At 39.1% G+C, this 19562-nt stretch overlaps 1 protein-coding gene across 1 annotated transcript in view; it reads right to left on the reverse strand.

Annotated features, from left to right (window-relative positions):
* The window catches only part of RSU1 (Ras suppressor protein 1), a 111620-nt gene that overhangs the window by 78294 nt on the left and 13764 nt on the right, over positions 1-19562 (reverse strand). Inside the window, exons 4-7 of the mRNA XM_052803332.1 lie at positions 6651-6771; positions 2862-2980; positions 1219-1301; positions 848-962 (exon numbers count right to left, since the gene is read on the reverse strand). Of these exons, the coding sequence (XP_052659292.1) occupies positions 848-962; positions 1219-1301; positions 2862-2980; positions 6651-6771 (438 nt within the window). The remainder of the gene's footprint in view (positions 1-847; positions 963-1218; positions 1302-2861; positions 2981-6650; positions 6772-19562) is intronic.

Below are 19562 nucleotides of genomic sequence, written 5' to 3' on the forward strand. Positions count from 1 at the left end.
ATAACAAGAAACAAGGAATAAACCCTGTGTAACAAGTGTTTCAACAACAGGTAATTGATGCAGCTACATTATTCCCAACAAAAATATTTTATGAGAATCTTTAAAAAGATCTGAAACCAAATTCTGGCTTGGGGCAAACAGGCACAACTTCTATTGAAGTTAATACCCCTCACATAAAACAGAATACTGCAATACAAATTCAGCAAAATCAATACTTAGGTTTCAAAGAAAAACTCTACCTTATAGGTTGAAAGAAGCCACTTGTAATCATATTTAAATGGCCAGTATCACAAATTCAAAGTACATCAACCAGCTGTACCTCTTTAAGTGAAAAAGCTGTCAACTCACCAAGAAAGGTAGGCTACTGAAACAGAAAAATGAAAAATTCCTCTAATTTAGCTATATTTTACGCTAGTTGATCAAACTTCCATTTTTATGGGCACAGTCACAAAAAAGCCACTAATGCTGCTGTCTTTTTTGCTTAATACAATTTTGGCTGATCCAAATAGTATTCTCAAAACCCAGCCAGAGAAAACAATAGCTTTGCAGACCCGGTATTTACAATATGTTATACAAAGCAAGATGCTATATACAAATTGGCCATCAGGTGTACTAATACACAAGGAAAACATAACATGTAAAAAACTAATAAGAACAAACACACATCGTCTTCTGGCCCCTCCTGCATATCCAGTAGGAGTGAAAAAGTGAGTGTTTCTCAGAGGGAAGTAAATATTAGCAGCAATGACAACTTAAGCACAATCATTTCCTAGTTTTGTTTCAGAGGAAACAGAGTACACCATTATTGCTATTATTCAAATAAATAAATGATCATCCATAATCTTACCTAGTTCTGGGGGCAGCACAGTAAGACGATTTCCCTGGATATGAAGTTCCTTAAGCTGAGTGAGCTCACCAATTTCTTTAGGCAGTGATACCAGGTCATTGTCTCTAAGACTCAGCTGAGAGTGAATATAAAGTAGTCAGAACAATTTTCGGTTACCATAAAGCAGCCTAAAAAGAACTCTACTCCCTCTGTCCCCACACTCAATTCTTCCAATTTATTTACAAGTGTCTGCTGGTAAACAAGAAACAGTTCCAGGTGTAGTGGTCTATTCCTGCAAACATACCCTACTACTCCTCAAATTGACTAGTTTCTATTCCTACAAGCATTGCAAAAGTGAATTGATTTTCCAAGAATTTAGATAAATTACTTACTATCTGCAACTTTGTGAGCTTCCCAATATCTGGCGGCAGGATTTCAAAATCGTTGTCACTTAGATAGAGTGCACGCAGGGTGGCTGCAAATTAAATAGCAATATATAAACAGGGTGGCATATAACCCAACCATTTGAGGTCTAATCAATAAAAGGGAGTCAGGTTTGATTAATAATCCTGACTTGGTGAAAAGCCTTTGACATACCCAGGGCTCACAATAATAACAAGCAGGTCAAACTTAGATTTACTGGCTTATTGTATTGTTGGTGAGTTCAGGAAAACATCTATATTCAAAAGGACTGGCACAATTAACAATTTCTACAATAGTAGACTCTGGCAAGGACTGGCACAATTAACAATTTCTACAATAGCAGACTCTGGCAGGTTCTGGCATATAGTCTCAATGCTCAGCTGTCAGAATACAGTCATTACTCTTTATTACCCCCGATTCTTATTTATTACATCAATTTGCATTCTAAACAAACATTTAAAAAATCATCTGAGTTTTTTGGACAGATACACATCTATGTTAAGCTCTATAGAAAGCACAGCCTAACACTAGGAAAGAGACCTTAAAAGAGAGCAACACAGAAGACTCAAATTGTATAATTTGTAATTTCCATGCTTAGTCTCTACAAAAATCCACAGAAAAAGAGATGACCCAGCACAACCATGTAGCTTGCTATTACTGAATGAGCAGACATGACAGTTTGAAAAAAAAAATTAAAATGGAGACTCAAAAAGAACTGTTGGGTGTAGCGGGAAGGAAGGTGGTCAAGTCAGCAAAACCTCTCCTCCCCGCCAGAGAGGAGATCCCATTTGTCTTACGTGGTTTACTCCTCCTCCTCCTCTTTTCATTTCATTAAATGTGACCATTTTTAATAATGCTGACTTAAAAATTTCCCTCTGCCCTGTTACAATCACGAGATCTCTCAGCGGCACTGCTTCCTCTCCCCTCGCCCATCACTTTTGCTGCTAAATGCACTGATCCTGAAGCCACTTCAGGATAGTACACTGAAAAGACCAGTAAGGTAGCAGAATCACTGAAATCCAGAAAGTGCCAGAATTCTAAGTTGCTTAGGCAACCATAATGCAGCCCTTTTGCACATATGCATTACAATACCTTTATTTTAACTCTGTGTATTTTTAACATGTGCAAAGGTCAGCTTAGCTCTGCCATTCCTGTTCCAAGCTTTGTAACCTTAGCATAATTTTTAACATACTGGACACTTCAACATCCACATGCTGTTAAAACTATTTCAGTAATGAACCATTAGGAACACAATTGTTTCCAGAGACAACACACAACAGTTGCCTTGCAAAACAGTTTACTTTCCCCTGAGGCTTGCATGCTTCCATGAAGTTTTAAGTTTCCACTGAGTATGGGACCCAAGGAAATATTACTCAGAAGAAAACTAATATACCATTACTAACCAAGTCTTCTCATGTCCAATGGTGTCAGGTGACTGTATATCAGTGATAAATATTGCTGAGCTATGTAGAAATATTCAAGAGACATTCGAAGAAAAACATAAATATCAGAAAATTCTGTTGGAGTTTGGACTCCATCAAATAAATTTCAACTGCAGAAAGCAAAGCACCATATCATGAAGATTTGTAGAGTTTTTAGAAAAGTTTCTTACTCAGATAGAAGAAGTTTCCTGGTAGAGAATTTTCATTTAAGTTGTTGTAAGTCAAGTCAAGAACCTCTAGAGCTGGTAAAGAGCCAAATCCCCTTGGCAAGGTGTTTAACCTGTTCATGCTGTAGGTAAAGAGGAAAAAACAGAACATGACATCAGTATTTACTTCATCTAGTGGGAGTAATACAGGCAACAAGAGTTTAATTTCTAAAAAATGTAATCTACACCAAGCTTCCCTTTTGTTTTGAAGAGGGGTTGATGCTACAAGATATTGAGCAAGCCTTTTGTGATGGAGACCTTTTTTTATCTCTCACTCCCATAAATATGCCTAAAACTCATGCACTCGCAAGGGATCCCGTCTGTTATGTCAATCAACAGCCACACCTGAAACGGGAAGCACAAAGGAGAGAGGTGCCACAGTGCTATGCTCAGCTTAAACAGTGTGCCACAGAGAAAGCTGGTCCTTGGTAGATTACTTGTCTTCTAGCTAAACTACAGATTACCCTTTTGCACATCATCTTGACCATCTGCCATTCCGCCATACCACATAGTTCTTCACCATGGTACCAAATACAAAGAGGAATACCTCAACTGCATGGTATTTATGTTCCTTGATAACTGCTGCTCAAACCCCTTCTTAAGAACAGCAAATTTTTGTCACTAGATAACTATTGATGCACATGGAGCATGAAGTAAATGTCAGTCCTCTGATTGATGAGGCTTAGCCTAAATATAGCTTGTTCAGCCAGTCTTAGAGGGTTTAGGATAGCAGTTCCCACTGGCAACAGCCAGAAGAACATGGGGGAAATCTAACAGAAGGAAAAGATTTCTCTGATAACCTGGAGCAGACAAGCTACAGAAAACAGTAACTTTTCTCTGACCTCAAAGGGCTTGAACAAGGTGATCCAGATAATCACTAGAGCTGCTGCAATGACAAAGGCAGGCAAGGAGCTGGAGACTATATTAATAGAACCTTACTGTTTGTGTTTGAGCTAGAGCTCTGGCTGGTTATCATATGAACAGAAAAGAACGACGAGCTCATTATTCATATGGTCTCTACTGCATGTACACCAAACATACACCTTGCATGTATGGATCTTGCTTCAGTTGTCACCTGGGTTTGAAAGTGGAACAGAGAAGATAGGCATCTTTAGGAGGAGCATGTAGAGGTAGCTATTTTGAAGAACTGGATTTTATTCTTCTGTGACAACTGGAAACAATCATGACTTTTCACATGTTATCTCTAAATATATTCTGAATTTGACCCTCCTTCTGATGCAATAATGATAAATAGTAATAGCCAAAAATGAAGTCAAGAGGAGATGTAATGTATGAAGCATGATGTAACACTAAAAACTATGAAAATTCAAGTAGAAGTATTGACAAAGTTGGGTACCCCAAAATAATAAAGACTTCTGGCTCTAATCTCTGGGCCTTCCCTCCCAAATGCAGTGTTTGTCAAACACTGTGCTACGCTATGTGACAAGTACTATGAAATACATCTGTAGGACAGTTAAGCCCATCTTCTAAAAGTTCTTTGGACACTTAGAACACAAAAGCAGCTGCACCTCCAGACTAAGCATGATGACGACACTTCCACGTGAGCAAAGGCAGGAGAAGCACATACAACATTTCTTTTACAGACGCTCAGATACTAACCCCACCTTTCCTCTCCCACTTTTGCATAAGCCAGCCCCACCAGAAGAACAACATGTAGAGATCAGCTCTCTGTACGTAAACCCTAGACGAAATCCTCTTCCTCCACATCCCCAATAAGGGCCCGACCAGGGACATGCACCTAGTATTTCTGTTGTAGTAGTAGCTATTAAAATACAGAAGGGCATTCTCCACTCTTGCTACTGCAGACTTGCCACTGTTTTTAAAACTGTTCTGTATATCAAATAGGACTAAATAAAGCAGCTCCTTTTTCACTAGTAAAAAGAATAACTGGCCGTGACTGCCTTTCCCTTTTGTAAGCAAGGAACAGGGAGAGAAAGAGTGTTCTCCCTATTGACAACAGGCAGAATGGTATGTATTCTTTGGCATGGAAAAAGAATCAGCTGAAAGTCCCTGCCCAGCACTATTCAGCCCTGTAGAAGTTCAAACATTGAGCTTGTGCCACAGAAACTGTGCCACACCTGCCTTCCAATTTTTATTTTTTTTTAAGCTTTCAGTGTAGCAGTACACGTTCCCTCTTTCCACCCCACCGCTTGACCCTTCTGCACCAAAATCCTCCCAAAAATAATCTACGCTTTTATTCAAGCTTCCCCTCCCCCCACAGAGGGCTGTTCTGATGCCCCGTGTGTACATATGCACTACAGATGACAAGAGGGTTTCTGGGCTGCCCCCAAGCAAACTACTAGGGCAGAACAGTTTCCTTTTCACTGACTCCAAGGACCTCTGAAGCAGAACCCATTTTGCAGAGCTAAGGCTGGCCTGTAAATCCTGTGCCTGGAAGATTATGGTTAAAAAGGAAGGAGGATTAAGAAGGAAGAGCATTTAATCTACAAGATCTTGGGCCACATGGCAATGAAGGTGGCAACTGTGGTTCCAGACCTAAATGTCTGCTGGTCTTAACCCCAAGTGGACTTTTGCACTACATTTTTTCCATTAATGAAGACCAGTATTTGAACTACACTAACACTTGTCACCGCTTTAATCCATGGAAAGAGCCCAACTTCTTCCTCCTTCCATACACTTCTATATGCCATTCAAAAAATACGGATTTAACCCTGAAGATATATAGAAACCTGATAATGAATTAATATTTGCTCTGAAAAGCAATTCCAGGTTCAAACAGATATTAAGGCATGCTAGAGATCTAAAGTGACCAAATAAAGACCACAGAAGACAGATCATCATCAAGACATTTATTGGCATTCCAATGGTTCAAGATGCAATTCAATTATCAGAACTTTACAAAGGTATCTAAAACAGGATATACAGAGCCTAGCCAAAACCATTTGGTATTGAAAATAGTAAAAAAACCTCAGTTTAAGGTGTTCAGAAGTTTGAATTTATAAAATACATTCTTTCTATGAGAAGCCTATAAAGCTAAGGCTTACCCCCACCAGTGCTTTACTAAGTAGCTTAATATGCCCAGTTAGTTTTAAGAAGGTTCTGTGCTTCACATTTATTTTCTTAATTCAAGAAAGCCTTCGGCAACTGTAGCTATTATAAAGTATCAACAACTTTACTGGGATATAATATCTGAACACTCAACATGAATGCCTCTGGCTCAAATTCAGTCAATACTAGCTCTTCAAATTAAATGCACACCACATTTAAAGATCTGCTGCTTCTTTTACAGGTTTAATAGAAATAGAAAATTTCTTTAATCCCAAATTTAGGACTTTGGAATTGAAGTCCTAAATTAACATGGAAAAATTAGCATTTGGGGGTTTTTTGTTTGGTTGGTTAGGTTTTTTGTTTGTTTGTTTTACAAAGCAGAACACAAAATAGAGCCTGGCTCTTACGCAGCAACCACAGAATTAAGACAGTTGCTCGGCAAGTAAAATTCAATAATTGTTAAGTGTGACTTCAGTATTAGATGAATGTGAGTAGCTGTTGCCCTTTAATGGTTATCAGTATACCAGAGTAAGCGCTTGATCACTTTTAAGTATCCGATTATCCAGGACACTAGCTAAACACTTTGAAGCCCTAATTGCGAAGTTATCCTCACAAACACTTTCAAAAAGAAACTTAGTAGCAAAAATTAGAAGTTTCAGGTTCAGTTGTGACAACATCTGACAGTACCTCTTTTACAGCAAATTTTTGCATTAAGATACGCACCCAAGATTCAGGTGTTTGAGCTTCTGAAGGCTGCTGATCTGTGTAGGCAGCTCCTCAATCTGGTTGTTGAAAAAGTTGAGCACTTCTATGTTTCTCAGGTCTGCGATGTTTGCTGGCACAGCTGTGGGATAGTTTTCACAGTGAGAGACTGCAATTCGAGCAAGCTACCTAGACTATAGATGCTCTACTAGCACCTGTCTTTTGCTCTGTTTGTACAGTGGCTGATGGTAGAAACAGCATCTAATAGCTATTGCAATAAAAGCAAAGTTCACATCAAAACCCCTCCTCTATCTGGAATCTGTTCCTATTGCTGAGAGCAGTCACTTTGTACTCTTCAGAAAATTACTACCAGTACTGTAAGATATTTTGACTAACAAAGACCATTGCATAGAGAGACAAGGACAACAAATGCTCTCATGGACTAACTGTCGTGGTTTAATCCCAGCCAGCAACTAAGCACCACGCAGCCGCTCACTTACTTCCCCCCACCCAGTGGGATGGGGGAGAAAATCAGGAAAAGAAGTAAAACTCATGGGTTGAGATAAGAACAGTTTAATAGAACAGAAGAAACTAATAATGATAATGGTAACACTAATAAAATGACAACAGTAATAATAAAAGGACTGGAATGTACAAATGATGCGCAGTGCAATTGCTCACCACTTGCTGATCGACACCCAGCTAGTCCCAGAGCGGCAATCCCCCCGCCCCCACTCCCCCCAGTTCCTATAATAGATGTGATGTCACATGGTATGGAATACCCCGTTGGCCAGTTTGGGTCAGCTGCCCTGGCTGTGTCCTGTGCCAACTTCTTGTGCCCCTCCAGCTTTCTCGCTGGCTGGGCATGAGAAGCTGAAAAATCCTTGAATTTAGACTAAACACTACTTAGCAACAACTGTGTTATCAACATTCTTCTCATACTGAACTCAAAACATAGCACTGTACCAGCTACTAGGAAGACAATTAACTCTATCCCAGCTGAAACCAGGACACTAACAAAGATAAGCAGGCCATCATCTGAGTTCATGTAGCACACACAGGTCTCAAAAAAGCAGAGCCTAAGAGACTTGGATCATTTCATTATTTGAGTTGAAAAAATACAAGTAGTTACACCAAGACAACAGTTTTATTAAGGGTCTTTAACAGCAAACATGAAATAAAAATCCATTTTTAGCGATGGCCCATTCTGCTTACTGCTTAAATAAGCTAGCATCCAAGTTCTTGTCCATTTAAGATACAGCAAAATTTACAAAAGTTCAGCCCTAAAAGATGAACTGTTCAGCCAAGCCCTCCCATGAGTGAATAACTAACTCATCAATACACATACATGGCTACATTGGCTTACCAACAAATCAATATCTGGTTATTATCTAGAAACATGAAAAATAAGGCAGAAACAAAATGTGAATATGCCCATGCAGATGAGGTTAAAAAGCTATTCAGATTTGCATCTTTTCCTCCTTAAACCTAGTGAGATTTAAGCAGACAGATGAGGTTAACAAAAAAGAAGGTTGGCAAACCACCTGCACTGAAGCTTGCACCTGTGTTCAATATTCACCTTGGTTCAGTCTCAACTTTGACTGCATCAGGAACCCATAGAGTGCACATCTAACTAATTAGAAGTTTTTATGAGGCCATGATTTTCTTTTATTTGTTGGCATGAGGTAATCTCAGTCTTAAAATGGAGTCAATAATGTTTACAAAGCAGAACATTATAGTATGTCACATTTACTGGATTACAATCTTAATTACATTGTGAACAATAACAGGATCCCTAACAAACACTCTAATTACACTACATAAATATTACTGTTGAGGGTCATATTCATTGCAGGAGATTTTTAGCAGACTTTTTATAAAGTCACTAAGGCAAATCTGAACATTTAATAGCCCTCCCTTTGTGGTATTTTCCAACTGGTCCATGCGTATCTGTCACTGAATGATGGCAAGAATTATGTGCCTTCAGAAAGTGGAGTAGTGTACTACTACTGTTGTTTGAAATTATTCCCAAACAGAAGTTGACTGAGGATTTTAATTGACATAATTCAGCTGTTTCCAGCCTCAATATTTCACCAGAACAGTAATTACCAGTATTAAAATGTTTTCCTTTCAGAAATTAGACTTTATAATTGACTTTGATGAGATGCACTGGACTGGCAAACAATGTTTCTGCTCTTCTCAAATAGGTACTATGTTTATGCAAGAATAGGAATCAGAAGTATTAGCAAATACAGGTTTTAGTTTAGTCAAAGCCTACTAAACAATGCTGAGACCAAATGCAATTCTCCTGAAGTTATACTATTGATGCAATTAGTAAAAACGCAGTCTGAAGGTTTTGGCCTTTTGGACAGTCTAAGAGATTACGCTCTCCTAGAAAAAACAGTGCAACTTAACATTACAAGTTATGCTAAATGTAATGCAGAGCTCTGTTGGGGGAACATTAAAACAACAGCATGACATTCACGAGGTCAAACTTACCAAACCTATAGTCAGCTTGGCTGCCTACGTGTCAATTCTGTATTTCGATTATTCAAGCTGAAAACCATCACAAGATGATCAAGAAATTAAGAAGCTATTACCCAAGACACTGAAAGTTCTCAAAGCCAACTAAAAAAAGTACATCTTACACCAAGGACAATACTATCACTACAAACACAGGAAGCCCTCAGAACTTTTTTGATCTTTCTGTGAAGCTGAACTACAGAAACTGTCAGACTACAGAGACGATTTGTTAGTGCTACCCTCATGCAAGGAAAGCCAGCAACACCTGATGTGCATTTCAGTTGAATCAGTGTTGGTTAATGGGCACCTTATATTCAGTCAGTCCTATTCACAGTGGATTTAGTTATCTAATGACCACTTGCATCATGGAGTAGCAGCAAAGCTGTTCTGCACCGGTGAACAGACCACAAGATGGGGACAAGCACCCTCCAAGCAGCCTGACAGAGTCCAAACAATAAGTGACATCAAAGCAAAAAGCTGGACCCAGTTACTGAGCTACCTTGAACTGGCAACACCGATATAGTCAAATACCTGTCCAAACCAGCTTATTTTCCCCCCCTTAAGAATAAACGGATTCTTAAGCTTGTATCTCACTTCTGACTTAAGCTAGGAGACTGTGGGGAGAGGAAGAATCATTTCAAGAAAGAAGGTAAACAGTTAATTTAAAAAAACCAAACCAAAACAAAAAACCACCACACACAACCCCCCCCCCAACCACAAAATCCAAAAAAAACCATGAAACCACCCAGAAAAAGATGACACCTAGACACCAAGACAGGAAGAAAACGCCTTCCAGAGATTTGTTCATGAAGATTACACTTGCACTGAAGATCACAGCATCAAAGAGAACCCTAGTTTCAATGGGTTACTACACAGTTAAGAGTCTCAGATTCTACCTACTCATCCCACTTGCAAACACGGGGCAAAAACTCAACTTCCATTGACTAGTTTATCAGAGGTTTTTAATTTGATTTTCTTTTGTCAGGGCACAGGTGTGAGTAAGTGTCCCTAGTGAACAATAGGAGCTGTGTCCTTGCACACTGTCTGCTAAGTTTCTGATATCTGTATAATTCCCACATACTGTATTCCCTGTTGTGAATCACACTTAGGATACTTTATATCATTATTTTCTTCAAGCCATACTAATAGCTGCATGGGCAAGCAGGCTGAGATGAGAAAAATGCTAAAAATTTAGCAAAGGATTTGTATGAAATACTTTGTGTCTCACCCTGTTAAATCAAAATAAAAAGCCCTAATCCACAATTGTATTTTTTGGTTTGGATGGAGGGGCTGGAGGTGTTCCATGAGAAGAAAAAACAGAAGAGTAGGTCAAGACCAGGCTTGTGGTAGGAGAGAGAGGACTTTTTCCTGTAACAGCTTATCTTCTGGTCCAACAATTCAGATTAATTTGTAGTATGAATGAATGCTCTCTTGGATTCAAAGAAAAACAGAAGACTGAAATTAACTCCTGTACTGGTCTTGCAGCTAAACTGCACACGTTCAGTACCTTCAGGTCTAAAGATGAGCAGTGGTCAAGCAAGGCTGACTAGGCATATAATGTTCTCTGTTCTGAACTTTACACAACTAAGCGCATCCTGACTACCATCCCACTGTTATGTTGCAAAATTCTTCCCAGATATATAGCAGACTGCCAAATACCAAGAAATTCATGTTCTGGCAATACTGAATTCCACTCGAGTCACCTTCTCATGATGAGCTGTGAGAGTGAACTGTCAGCATCCTGGTTCCATTCACCCACATATTTACAGTACAATCCACAGTGTCTTAACAACTCTTCTAAGACCATCTGCTGCCCAGTGTCATTAACAACTAAACTCCCCCTCAGCAAATGCTAGTAAAATTTGGCAGCCCAATGCCTTTGCATTCTCCTGTGAAGCTTCAGTCACATCATGAAACCCCATTCATATTGTCTCACTTCACAACACCAGGAATGGCTTCCTTCCCCGCCTTGTTCAATACTGGAAATTGCATACAGTGATTCACTACGACAGCTATAGACTTCACCTTGATTTCAAGAGCTTGGCTGAGTGAAAGAGAGGGTCTACAGGCTCCACACCAAGGAATAAGAGGACTTTGTTCGCGCTCCTGGAAATAAGGATTGGCAACTTGTTATGCTTCAGAACATTTTAAAAAAAAAAAATGCTCTTTTTTGCCCTGAAGTTAGTGGCAATTCTTTAGGCACTAAAATATATTCTCAGCAGAGCAGCCTTTCACTCAAGGCAAGTTATTACATTTTATTCCTACATAAGCAGGAGCTGTTTAAAAGTTCTGATAAGATTTCCAAAACATACATAAGAAGGATTAAATGCTACTATTCAATGCCTATGTAACCCCACACCTAAGTGTCCTGGATCTGGACCTTCGTTCTCTCTCCACATCAAGAACCAGAAGCCAACAACAGACATCTATCTTTACTACAGGTCTGGTGTTGCCCTCTGTTGGAGAACAGATACTGGGTTAGATGGGCCTTTTATCCAAGGCAGCTATCATGCAGAGCAACATGCTAAGAACATTTAAGTCAGTTAAAACAGCTTGGAGTTGTCTCAGATGTAACCCTCTCTCATAAAGCAGGAAGTCAAGCGGTTCTCATACCACCACCTAGAATTGACTTCTAGATCCAGCTCCTTTCGTATACCCAACCTCTGACAAAGGAGGAAGAACATAGAAAATGGAAGAGGAGGAAAGGAGGTGTATTTTTTTCCCTCCAGTTCCACTCTGCCACTCTTTAGTCATTCATCTAGGTTTCAATACAATTCCTCCTGTAGTGGCAGGGCCCTTCATACAGCTGAAAATGCACAGGCTTCAAAAAGTCTCCATTTCAGCAAATGATCTCCAGGACTATTTCTCTTAAAAGCTTCTGTGAAGCACTGGAAAACAACAGGAATCCTCACAACTTCAAAAGTAAACAAACTCAGATGTTTGCAAGACTAAGTCTCCATTTGCTTTTCATCTAAAAGATGAAATCTAGGTTGGTTTTTTTTTTTTTATTTAGTACGGACCAACATTAAATCAAACATTTCTGAAGACACTCTTAATAAGAGAGACCCATATCAAAATTTCCTTTACAATTCAAAACTAAAATATAAAACATTTTAGACAAGGAAGCTCAGATGAAAAACGTGACAAGAGTCAGTAAACTACCCAACTGGACAAGTGAAATGATTTTAGTAAAAATGTAAGTCTCCATGAGAGGAACACATGGTATGTAAACTGAATTAAACATTTCAGTTCATTTATATCTTAACGCTGAATGTTCAAAATAAACATTGTCCCACTGCTGCTTGGAAAATCATATCTGTAATACCTACCTATTCATAAAACTGTGCACAAGCAAGCTTATGATCTCCTCAATAAATATGATTCAAAGGCTACAGAAAACCTCCCATTGAATTCAATAGGTTTTGAATCAGACATCAAGTGAAATAAGAATTTTAATTATTTAAAATATAATTAGTTTCTTTGGCATTCACATCTTTAGAAACTTTAAGCTGCAGAATCCCTGTTTTTTCAGAATGTTTCTTTAGCTAATGAAGTAATTTCACAGTACCTAAGAACATGACGTTCAGTAGTACTCCAAACCTTTACAGGTTCTAAGGGAATATTTATCCAGAAGAGCTATTAAAATAGCACTACTTGTCAGAGAAGAGATTTATAAGACTATGCCAGTTTCTCATTAAACTCTTCCATTTAAAAGCTGGTCAAGAGTCATATGTACACAGTAAGAAGAACTCAATACAGACCTTTCAGAGTGCTATCAGTCCATTGTAGATCCCAGGTAAGGTTTTCTTGCAAAGAGCAAGAAACTACTAAAGCCTACAGTAAAATCTGTGGGCTACAATGTAATAAACCCAGTTCTGCAGACTGCTGCTAATCCAGTTAGAGTCAACAGGAACTTTTAATGAGTAAGGATCCCTTAGAGTAAAGGTCATAAAGACATGAAATGTTACTCACATTTCATGGGGGAGGAAGAATTTAGAATACTAAATATATAATGCATTCTGTGCATCCAATATAACTGTACTCGTAGAGCTGGAGTCATGTTTAGATTAATTTGACAAGGGTTCTGTTATACTGAGAGAAGCAATCAGCTTCACCAAAATGAAAGAGGAATTAGCAGAGGGAGAACACAACAGTTTTCGTTTTAAATATTCATAGGCATGCTGATATCATACTTGGCAGTTAACTGGAGAGAATCCTGATCCCAAGTGAAGCATACAGTACTTAATTTACACACTATGTAGTTCAAGTTTCCCCTTTTGCCCACCCTCCAACCTCTTCCAAAGATGGATACTAACCTTCCTCACACTGAAAACATTAAAAACAAACTTGTCTCCTTAATCTTCAGCTCTTTCCAGAAACCAGCAGAGTTCTTGTTTACAATTATCCACAGAAGCACTGCAGTTATGAAAATTTTCTTATGAACACGTTTAAATTGTATTATAGCTCACTGATGTGCTACTGGGCTAACAAAGCAATTTATCAATAAACAGTTTTAATTTAGAAGCCACAGTCTAAGGAGAAGTGCTGTGAGCACAAGAAAGGCTGAGAAGATACTGGGAATCAAGTGACATCTAGTGAAGACAAAGGACAAATCTGTTCTCCTCTGAGAAGAAAGCTTAAGACGCACTTCAGAGTTTGGAGAGATACTAGAAACCAGGGGCTAAGGTTAGGAAGGGATTACTAGATTGAAAATAAATCACCTAACAGCAAAGAACTGAAACCACACCAAAATAGCTCACAAAAATCTGATGTTTGTTGGCTTTTTTACAGCAGTAAGGAACAATACTGTTCAAGTGAGGGTGGGTATAAAAATGCGGATATGAACATGGCCCTTCATTTCTACAAATAATTTTGAAGAAAACAGAGTATTAGCCAAGCTTTTTGAATTAGTGTGACATGAAAGTACTGTAGTGGACCACAGCATTTTCAGCTTCAAGAATTGTCTTGTGAGGAGTGCACAGTTCATCCAAGATGCTTTGTTATCTTACTCTTATGTCAGGAGAAAAAAACCCCATGTGGTACACCAGGCAACAGTTGAAGAACACAGGCTACATCCCCTTGTTACAGGTCAGATCATGTGTATGCGTTGATATTTTAACAGCAGGGAATGGTCAAGAAAAATAACTTCTGCAGGACTACAGAACTTTAGCTGATAGTGTTAAATTGAGATTTATTATTAGGCTTCCACCAAATGCAATTGCAAATGGTCTTCACTAAATCTCAGTGAGTCTCCTCCAGGTGTTTAAGTTGTTTTCAGAGTTTCACACTACTGCACAGTAGCTGGCTTTAGTTAAATCAAAGCAGCTGAAGTTCAGCATGCTCACCTTCCCCTCCCTCAATATTCTCCTTACTTCAGTCAATTTCACATGCTTTCTGCAGTTCACAAGAGGGACTAACCAAAGATGCCCTGAACATCAGGTCTTGATCAGATACTATAGGTTACCCCTCACAGGTCAAGGTCACTTCAGTCTCTTACTCAGAATACTGACCTGCTCATGTGCTTTTAGCAGTGCTTGTTTACAAAATCCTGCTTTCACTGTATCTAAAACGAATAGTCCATAATTTCATTTTGTTTTATTGGACAGTATTAGTAGTTTACACTTTTTATATCACTGAAATGTTTTTAAGAACTCCCATAGGACTATTTTTCACTGCTACTGGGATCAACTGACTCTTCCCCCCATTCAGCATCACAGACTGCCATGCTGACACCGTTTATCAGAGACACCAGCCCATCCTCTAAACACACACAGGAAGAGGCTGCAGTAAAAGAGCTCACCACTGCTCAAAAGCAAAGTCAGCACATGTGTTTACACATGATGTTCTTGTTCCAGCCCTCAGAGCTGGGAATAAATTAAACTCCCTCCTAATTTGGGCTCCCTATACCCAGTACTTAAAGCAACTTCTTTAAGTCTGTATGGTAGAGCTCTCTCTGCACTTTTACGTTAGCTGATCCCAGGCTTCAGCTGACGGTACGTTTCATTTTGAGCTACAGCAGATATTCCTCCTAGACAAAAGAAACCATGTTACCACAAATTGCCCATCCTCAGATAAAGATCAGGAAATTATTTCACCCTAAGTGTTATTTCACTCTACAATATTTTTGACACAGGGGGGGGAAAAAAAATGGAAAAAGTAAGAGGCCAGATGGGTGAGTGGTCTGAAGGGAAATGCTGTGTCATTATCCACTTCAAACAACACACACCTGATTGATTACTAGAAGAACAAAAAGAATACATAGAAAATAGAGTACAAAACCAAGTATATAAAACTAAATCTAGTTTCCCCTCAATCTAGACCAAATCTACCTTTCACCTCTGTCCTTCAATATTAGCAACAAAAAAAATCCACTCAGCTTGTTAGACAGTAAATTCTTTAATATGATAGAAAATTAGCTCTTTAATGAAGTGAGTTCACTTGTGCAACATTCACTAGTTTTGAAAATGCCAACCTGAAAATAGTCTATACCTGGCAACAGGATTTCCAACAATTTTACATTACAACCCGTACATACACATGGAGAAAGATCATTTATATGGGGCTTCCACAAAAAAAATTACAGCTATTTTAAGCCATTGGGAGATATGTGAAGACACAAGAAATTTGTACTAAAACATGTCAGAAAACATTGAGAGTTTAACTAAAAGGAGTTAATATGTTTGCAGATGCCTTTTAATAAGACAACAACAGCTGCTGAAGAACTATGTTAAAGACAAGTGATTTGTGTCTAGTGCTGTATTTAGTGTGTACGCTTACTTATTATGCAAAACTAACTTTGTTGCCATACAGCACAAACTTTGACAATTTCATTTACGCATAAATTGGGGTAGTTTCAGCATGCACTCTTTATACCATTACAGCACAAAACTCTCTCAAAATTATTCTGCTTCATTCTCCCAAAGTTTCTTAAGACCAAAATTTATATTATTTAAAGCTAAAATGCTCTACCATCTGTAGTTTCTCAGAACCAAAGGTTTGGGTTTTTTTCAGGGAGAAAAAAAAGCTAACAAGGTATTTAATCTAAATATTTGTGCAGAACTCAGATGTCATAAATTTAGTAAGGCATGATGTATAGGGATCTCCTTTTCCCTCCTTCTCACATCCCCCTGTGCACTGCATTCATAAAGATATTTCCCTTTAGAGATCCCTGCACCAGAAATAGGAAGTAAAAACAAATCAAAATATATAATGAAAATTAAAGGCTTATAGTTAATTTAAAGCACCACTCCTAAGCACAGTTGAGAGGCCACTGTCAGGCAGAAGTCTTGTGCTTTGGACACAACCCTAGTTTCGCTAAGCAGATAGCTTACCTGCACCGTTGTGGGGTGTATCATGTCAGTACAACAGTGTGGAATGACTTACCAGAAGGAAGCGAGGCAGAAGCAAAGTAGAGGAGAATACAAGAAGCAACAAAGAGTGAAGAGTATATGGGCATCTAGTTCCCCCCAGAAGTCAGCAAGTTTGCTATATAAATAACTTGATACCAGCCAAAATGCAAAGTGTCAGACAATGCCAGTGGGAGACACCATAACACATTTCAGCAGTCTGAAGAAGACAAAGCAGCTAGACTGGGAAGGAATTCAGGACAGACAGATGCAGTGTTGCTGTCTTTGGACTACCTCCAATACATCTAGGTATACAGTACAGCCAGAAAGGTGACTTATAAAGGAGACGCCCCAATATAAAAATGACACCAAGGGATTTTAGCAGCATGTTAAATATGATCAAGGACACAGTCAAGAGGGTTAACAGCAATGAAGGGACAAGCTTCTGTGCTGGTCACACACAGAGAGCAAGACAATTTAGAAGGTGACGGTAGAGCAAAGAAGCAGTAAGTTGTGTGAGCAGAAAAAAAAAAAGTTTTGAACTGCTCTGCTGGAAGAAGGCAAAATCCGCAAGGATTATAAAAAGGGTGACTGCGTGGCTGTCAAAGGAATGCAATTAATGAGACACAGCTATTCTGACAGGATCAGAAAGTGAACTCAGAAACAAAATTCAGGTGTGGAAATGGGAACCAGCAGCAAAAAACTAACGGATCACTTCAGAAAAGGGAAAGGACTAAAGATGAGTAAAGGATTACACTCAAGAATCAAGGAATCAGCAATGGAAAAAGCAGAGGACAGTATGGGACAGCAGCTCAGAGGAAAGGGAGAGAAGGACAGAGAATGTGACATCAGGTAATAGAGGGGAGGTTTGAGAAAAAAAATAGTTGTTACCGACCTCTCATTGTTCAGACATTTACTAATAATGGGCAAGGAATCAGAGCATGAGAGCAAAAGGATAGAAAAATCATCAGGAGTGAGATATGAATAGCAGACAACCTTTGAGAACGTTTAAATGCAGCACAAGAATACGGTGAAGCTGGCAAGCATAGGATCACCTGAGCTTAAGGAGACTGAGGAGAATAGCAAAAACTAAGCTGCTGTCCACCACTACCTACCAGGCAGGCTGACTTGCTGCCAGGAGTACAAGCGCCTTCCCCCGAAAGAAACTGCTAAAGCTATTTAAACAGTGACCTCTAATGGACAAATCGTATAATACCGGTATTTCTACTGAGCAGAAACACGAACTCCAGGCACGATCAGATGATGACACAAAAGCTAGATCTCTGAATAGATTCTCCAAATGATTACAACATCAATTAATCATCTCAGGGAGTCAAATAACTGTTACAGTAGTTACAAGTCATCAAAAACTTACAGCATATCCCAAAAATAAGTGAAAATAAAACATGTCAAGTTGGCAGTGTAATAGCTGTGCCCGTACTGATGACTGGTAAATTGTACGTGTTGTTAATGCTAAAGTAACCTTTAACATCCCAGCCTGCTTTCCAGTCACGTCTTCCCCTCTGTGCACTCCCGGGTTGGACTTCCTTAGGGTTAACCTAAGCTTCTGAGAGCTCTTCAAGCACACTTCCTATTCATGATGTAGTACTGGGATTTTAATTGTCAAACTTCACCAGCATACCAAGTAAGGATATTAAATGTCACTATACTAGAATGTGAAATTTTGCATATGCTTGAAGCAGCTGGAGAATACCTTGAGTTAGCCTAGCTATATAAAGTCTACAAGTTTCAGTACCAGTTAATGGCAAAATAGTTCACAAAAGCTGCTCTGCAAGGAAAAAATAAGTCAGGTAAGGATAAGCCACAATATATATGCTCAAACAGTTTCCTTTAAAAATGGGAGGTTTTGTATTGCTAATTCTGCTCCAGTTACTGCTCACTTACAAATCTAGTGGCATAAGAGGACCAAAAGGTGAAGCCTAATCTACCCTGCCAACTTCAGTTCAAGCCTGCAAATGTACTTTTTTTTCCAGTCAAAGACAGACATTTGGTGTTCTGGTGCAACTAATTTATAAAAAAAGCTAAGCCCTCAAGACAATGTGATACACAAACCTCATTCCCAGATGGAAAAAAAAAAAACCAAAACCCTCATACTCACTCATCTATTTTACACTGTGTCCCAGAGCTCCAAACCATTCTGCTTGAAATGACATGGGGCAAGTCCCAGAGTAGGAAAGACAGCCAAGCTTGGTAACATGCCTTTCCTCTCCCTGACCTGGGCTCCCTGGACATCCAATATTCCGCAATTCCCAACTTGTGCCCCAGAACCATTATGAAACCACAAACTGTAGCTGAAGAGGTTTGAACAAAGTAGGACAAAGTTTGATTTCAAGAACTTCTATGACAAACTCCTTAACACAAAACTTCAGAAGCCTCATGACAGTCCAAACTGTTGGAAACCAAGCACAGCATAACATGCAACTGGCATGGCCACCCCAGTATCAACCATGGACCAGCAATATAAGAGGAAACATGCTGGCTGGCTCTGCAAAACATGCAGATCTACACCAACACCTTAAGTTCACTTTCGTCCTGCACAGCAGTGTCAGAAAGAACAAGTGGCCAGAATTGCTGCAGACTTCAAGAGAAGTTACATTCCACTTGAACTTGGGTGAAGCAATCCTAAGTAGAAGCGCGCAAAACAGTAGAATGGATGCCCATAAAAATTATTACTGTTGCACAAAAGATGTGGAAACAATATTTGTGATTGACCACACTGATCAAGCATGGTTTCTACAGAAGTATATCCTGTGGCTCCAACTCCCTCCGTACCCCTCCAGCACAGGTACCCTAATTCCCTACCACTATTCATGTCCTATTAACAATCCCACTGAGCAGGAGGTGAATGTCACCTGTATGTCCCCAGCTACCATCAAATGACATGGAACAAAGACAACTTGGTCACATCTACCCAAATTAATCCACCACACTGAAGGGCAAGTCTCTATCATTCAGCCACTCATTTCCACAAATTTGATGAACATTTGTCAAGACTTCTATTCCATTTATTTTGAAGTTAGCCAATAGGTTCAAAAGACACCTG

The sequence above is a fragment of the Harpia harpyja genome, chromosome 1 (genome assembly GCF_026419915.1).
Source record: "Harpia harpyja isolate bHarHar1 chromosome 1, bHarHar1 primary haplotype, whole genome shotgun sequence".
In the NCBI taxonomy this organism is placed as follows: Eukaryota; Metazoa; Chordata; class Aves; order Accipitriformes; family Accipitridae; genus Harpia; species Harpia harpyja.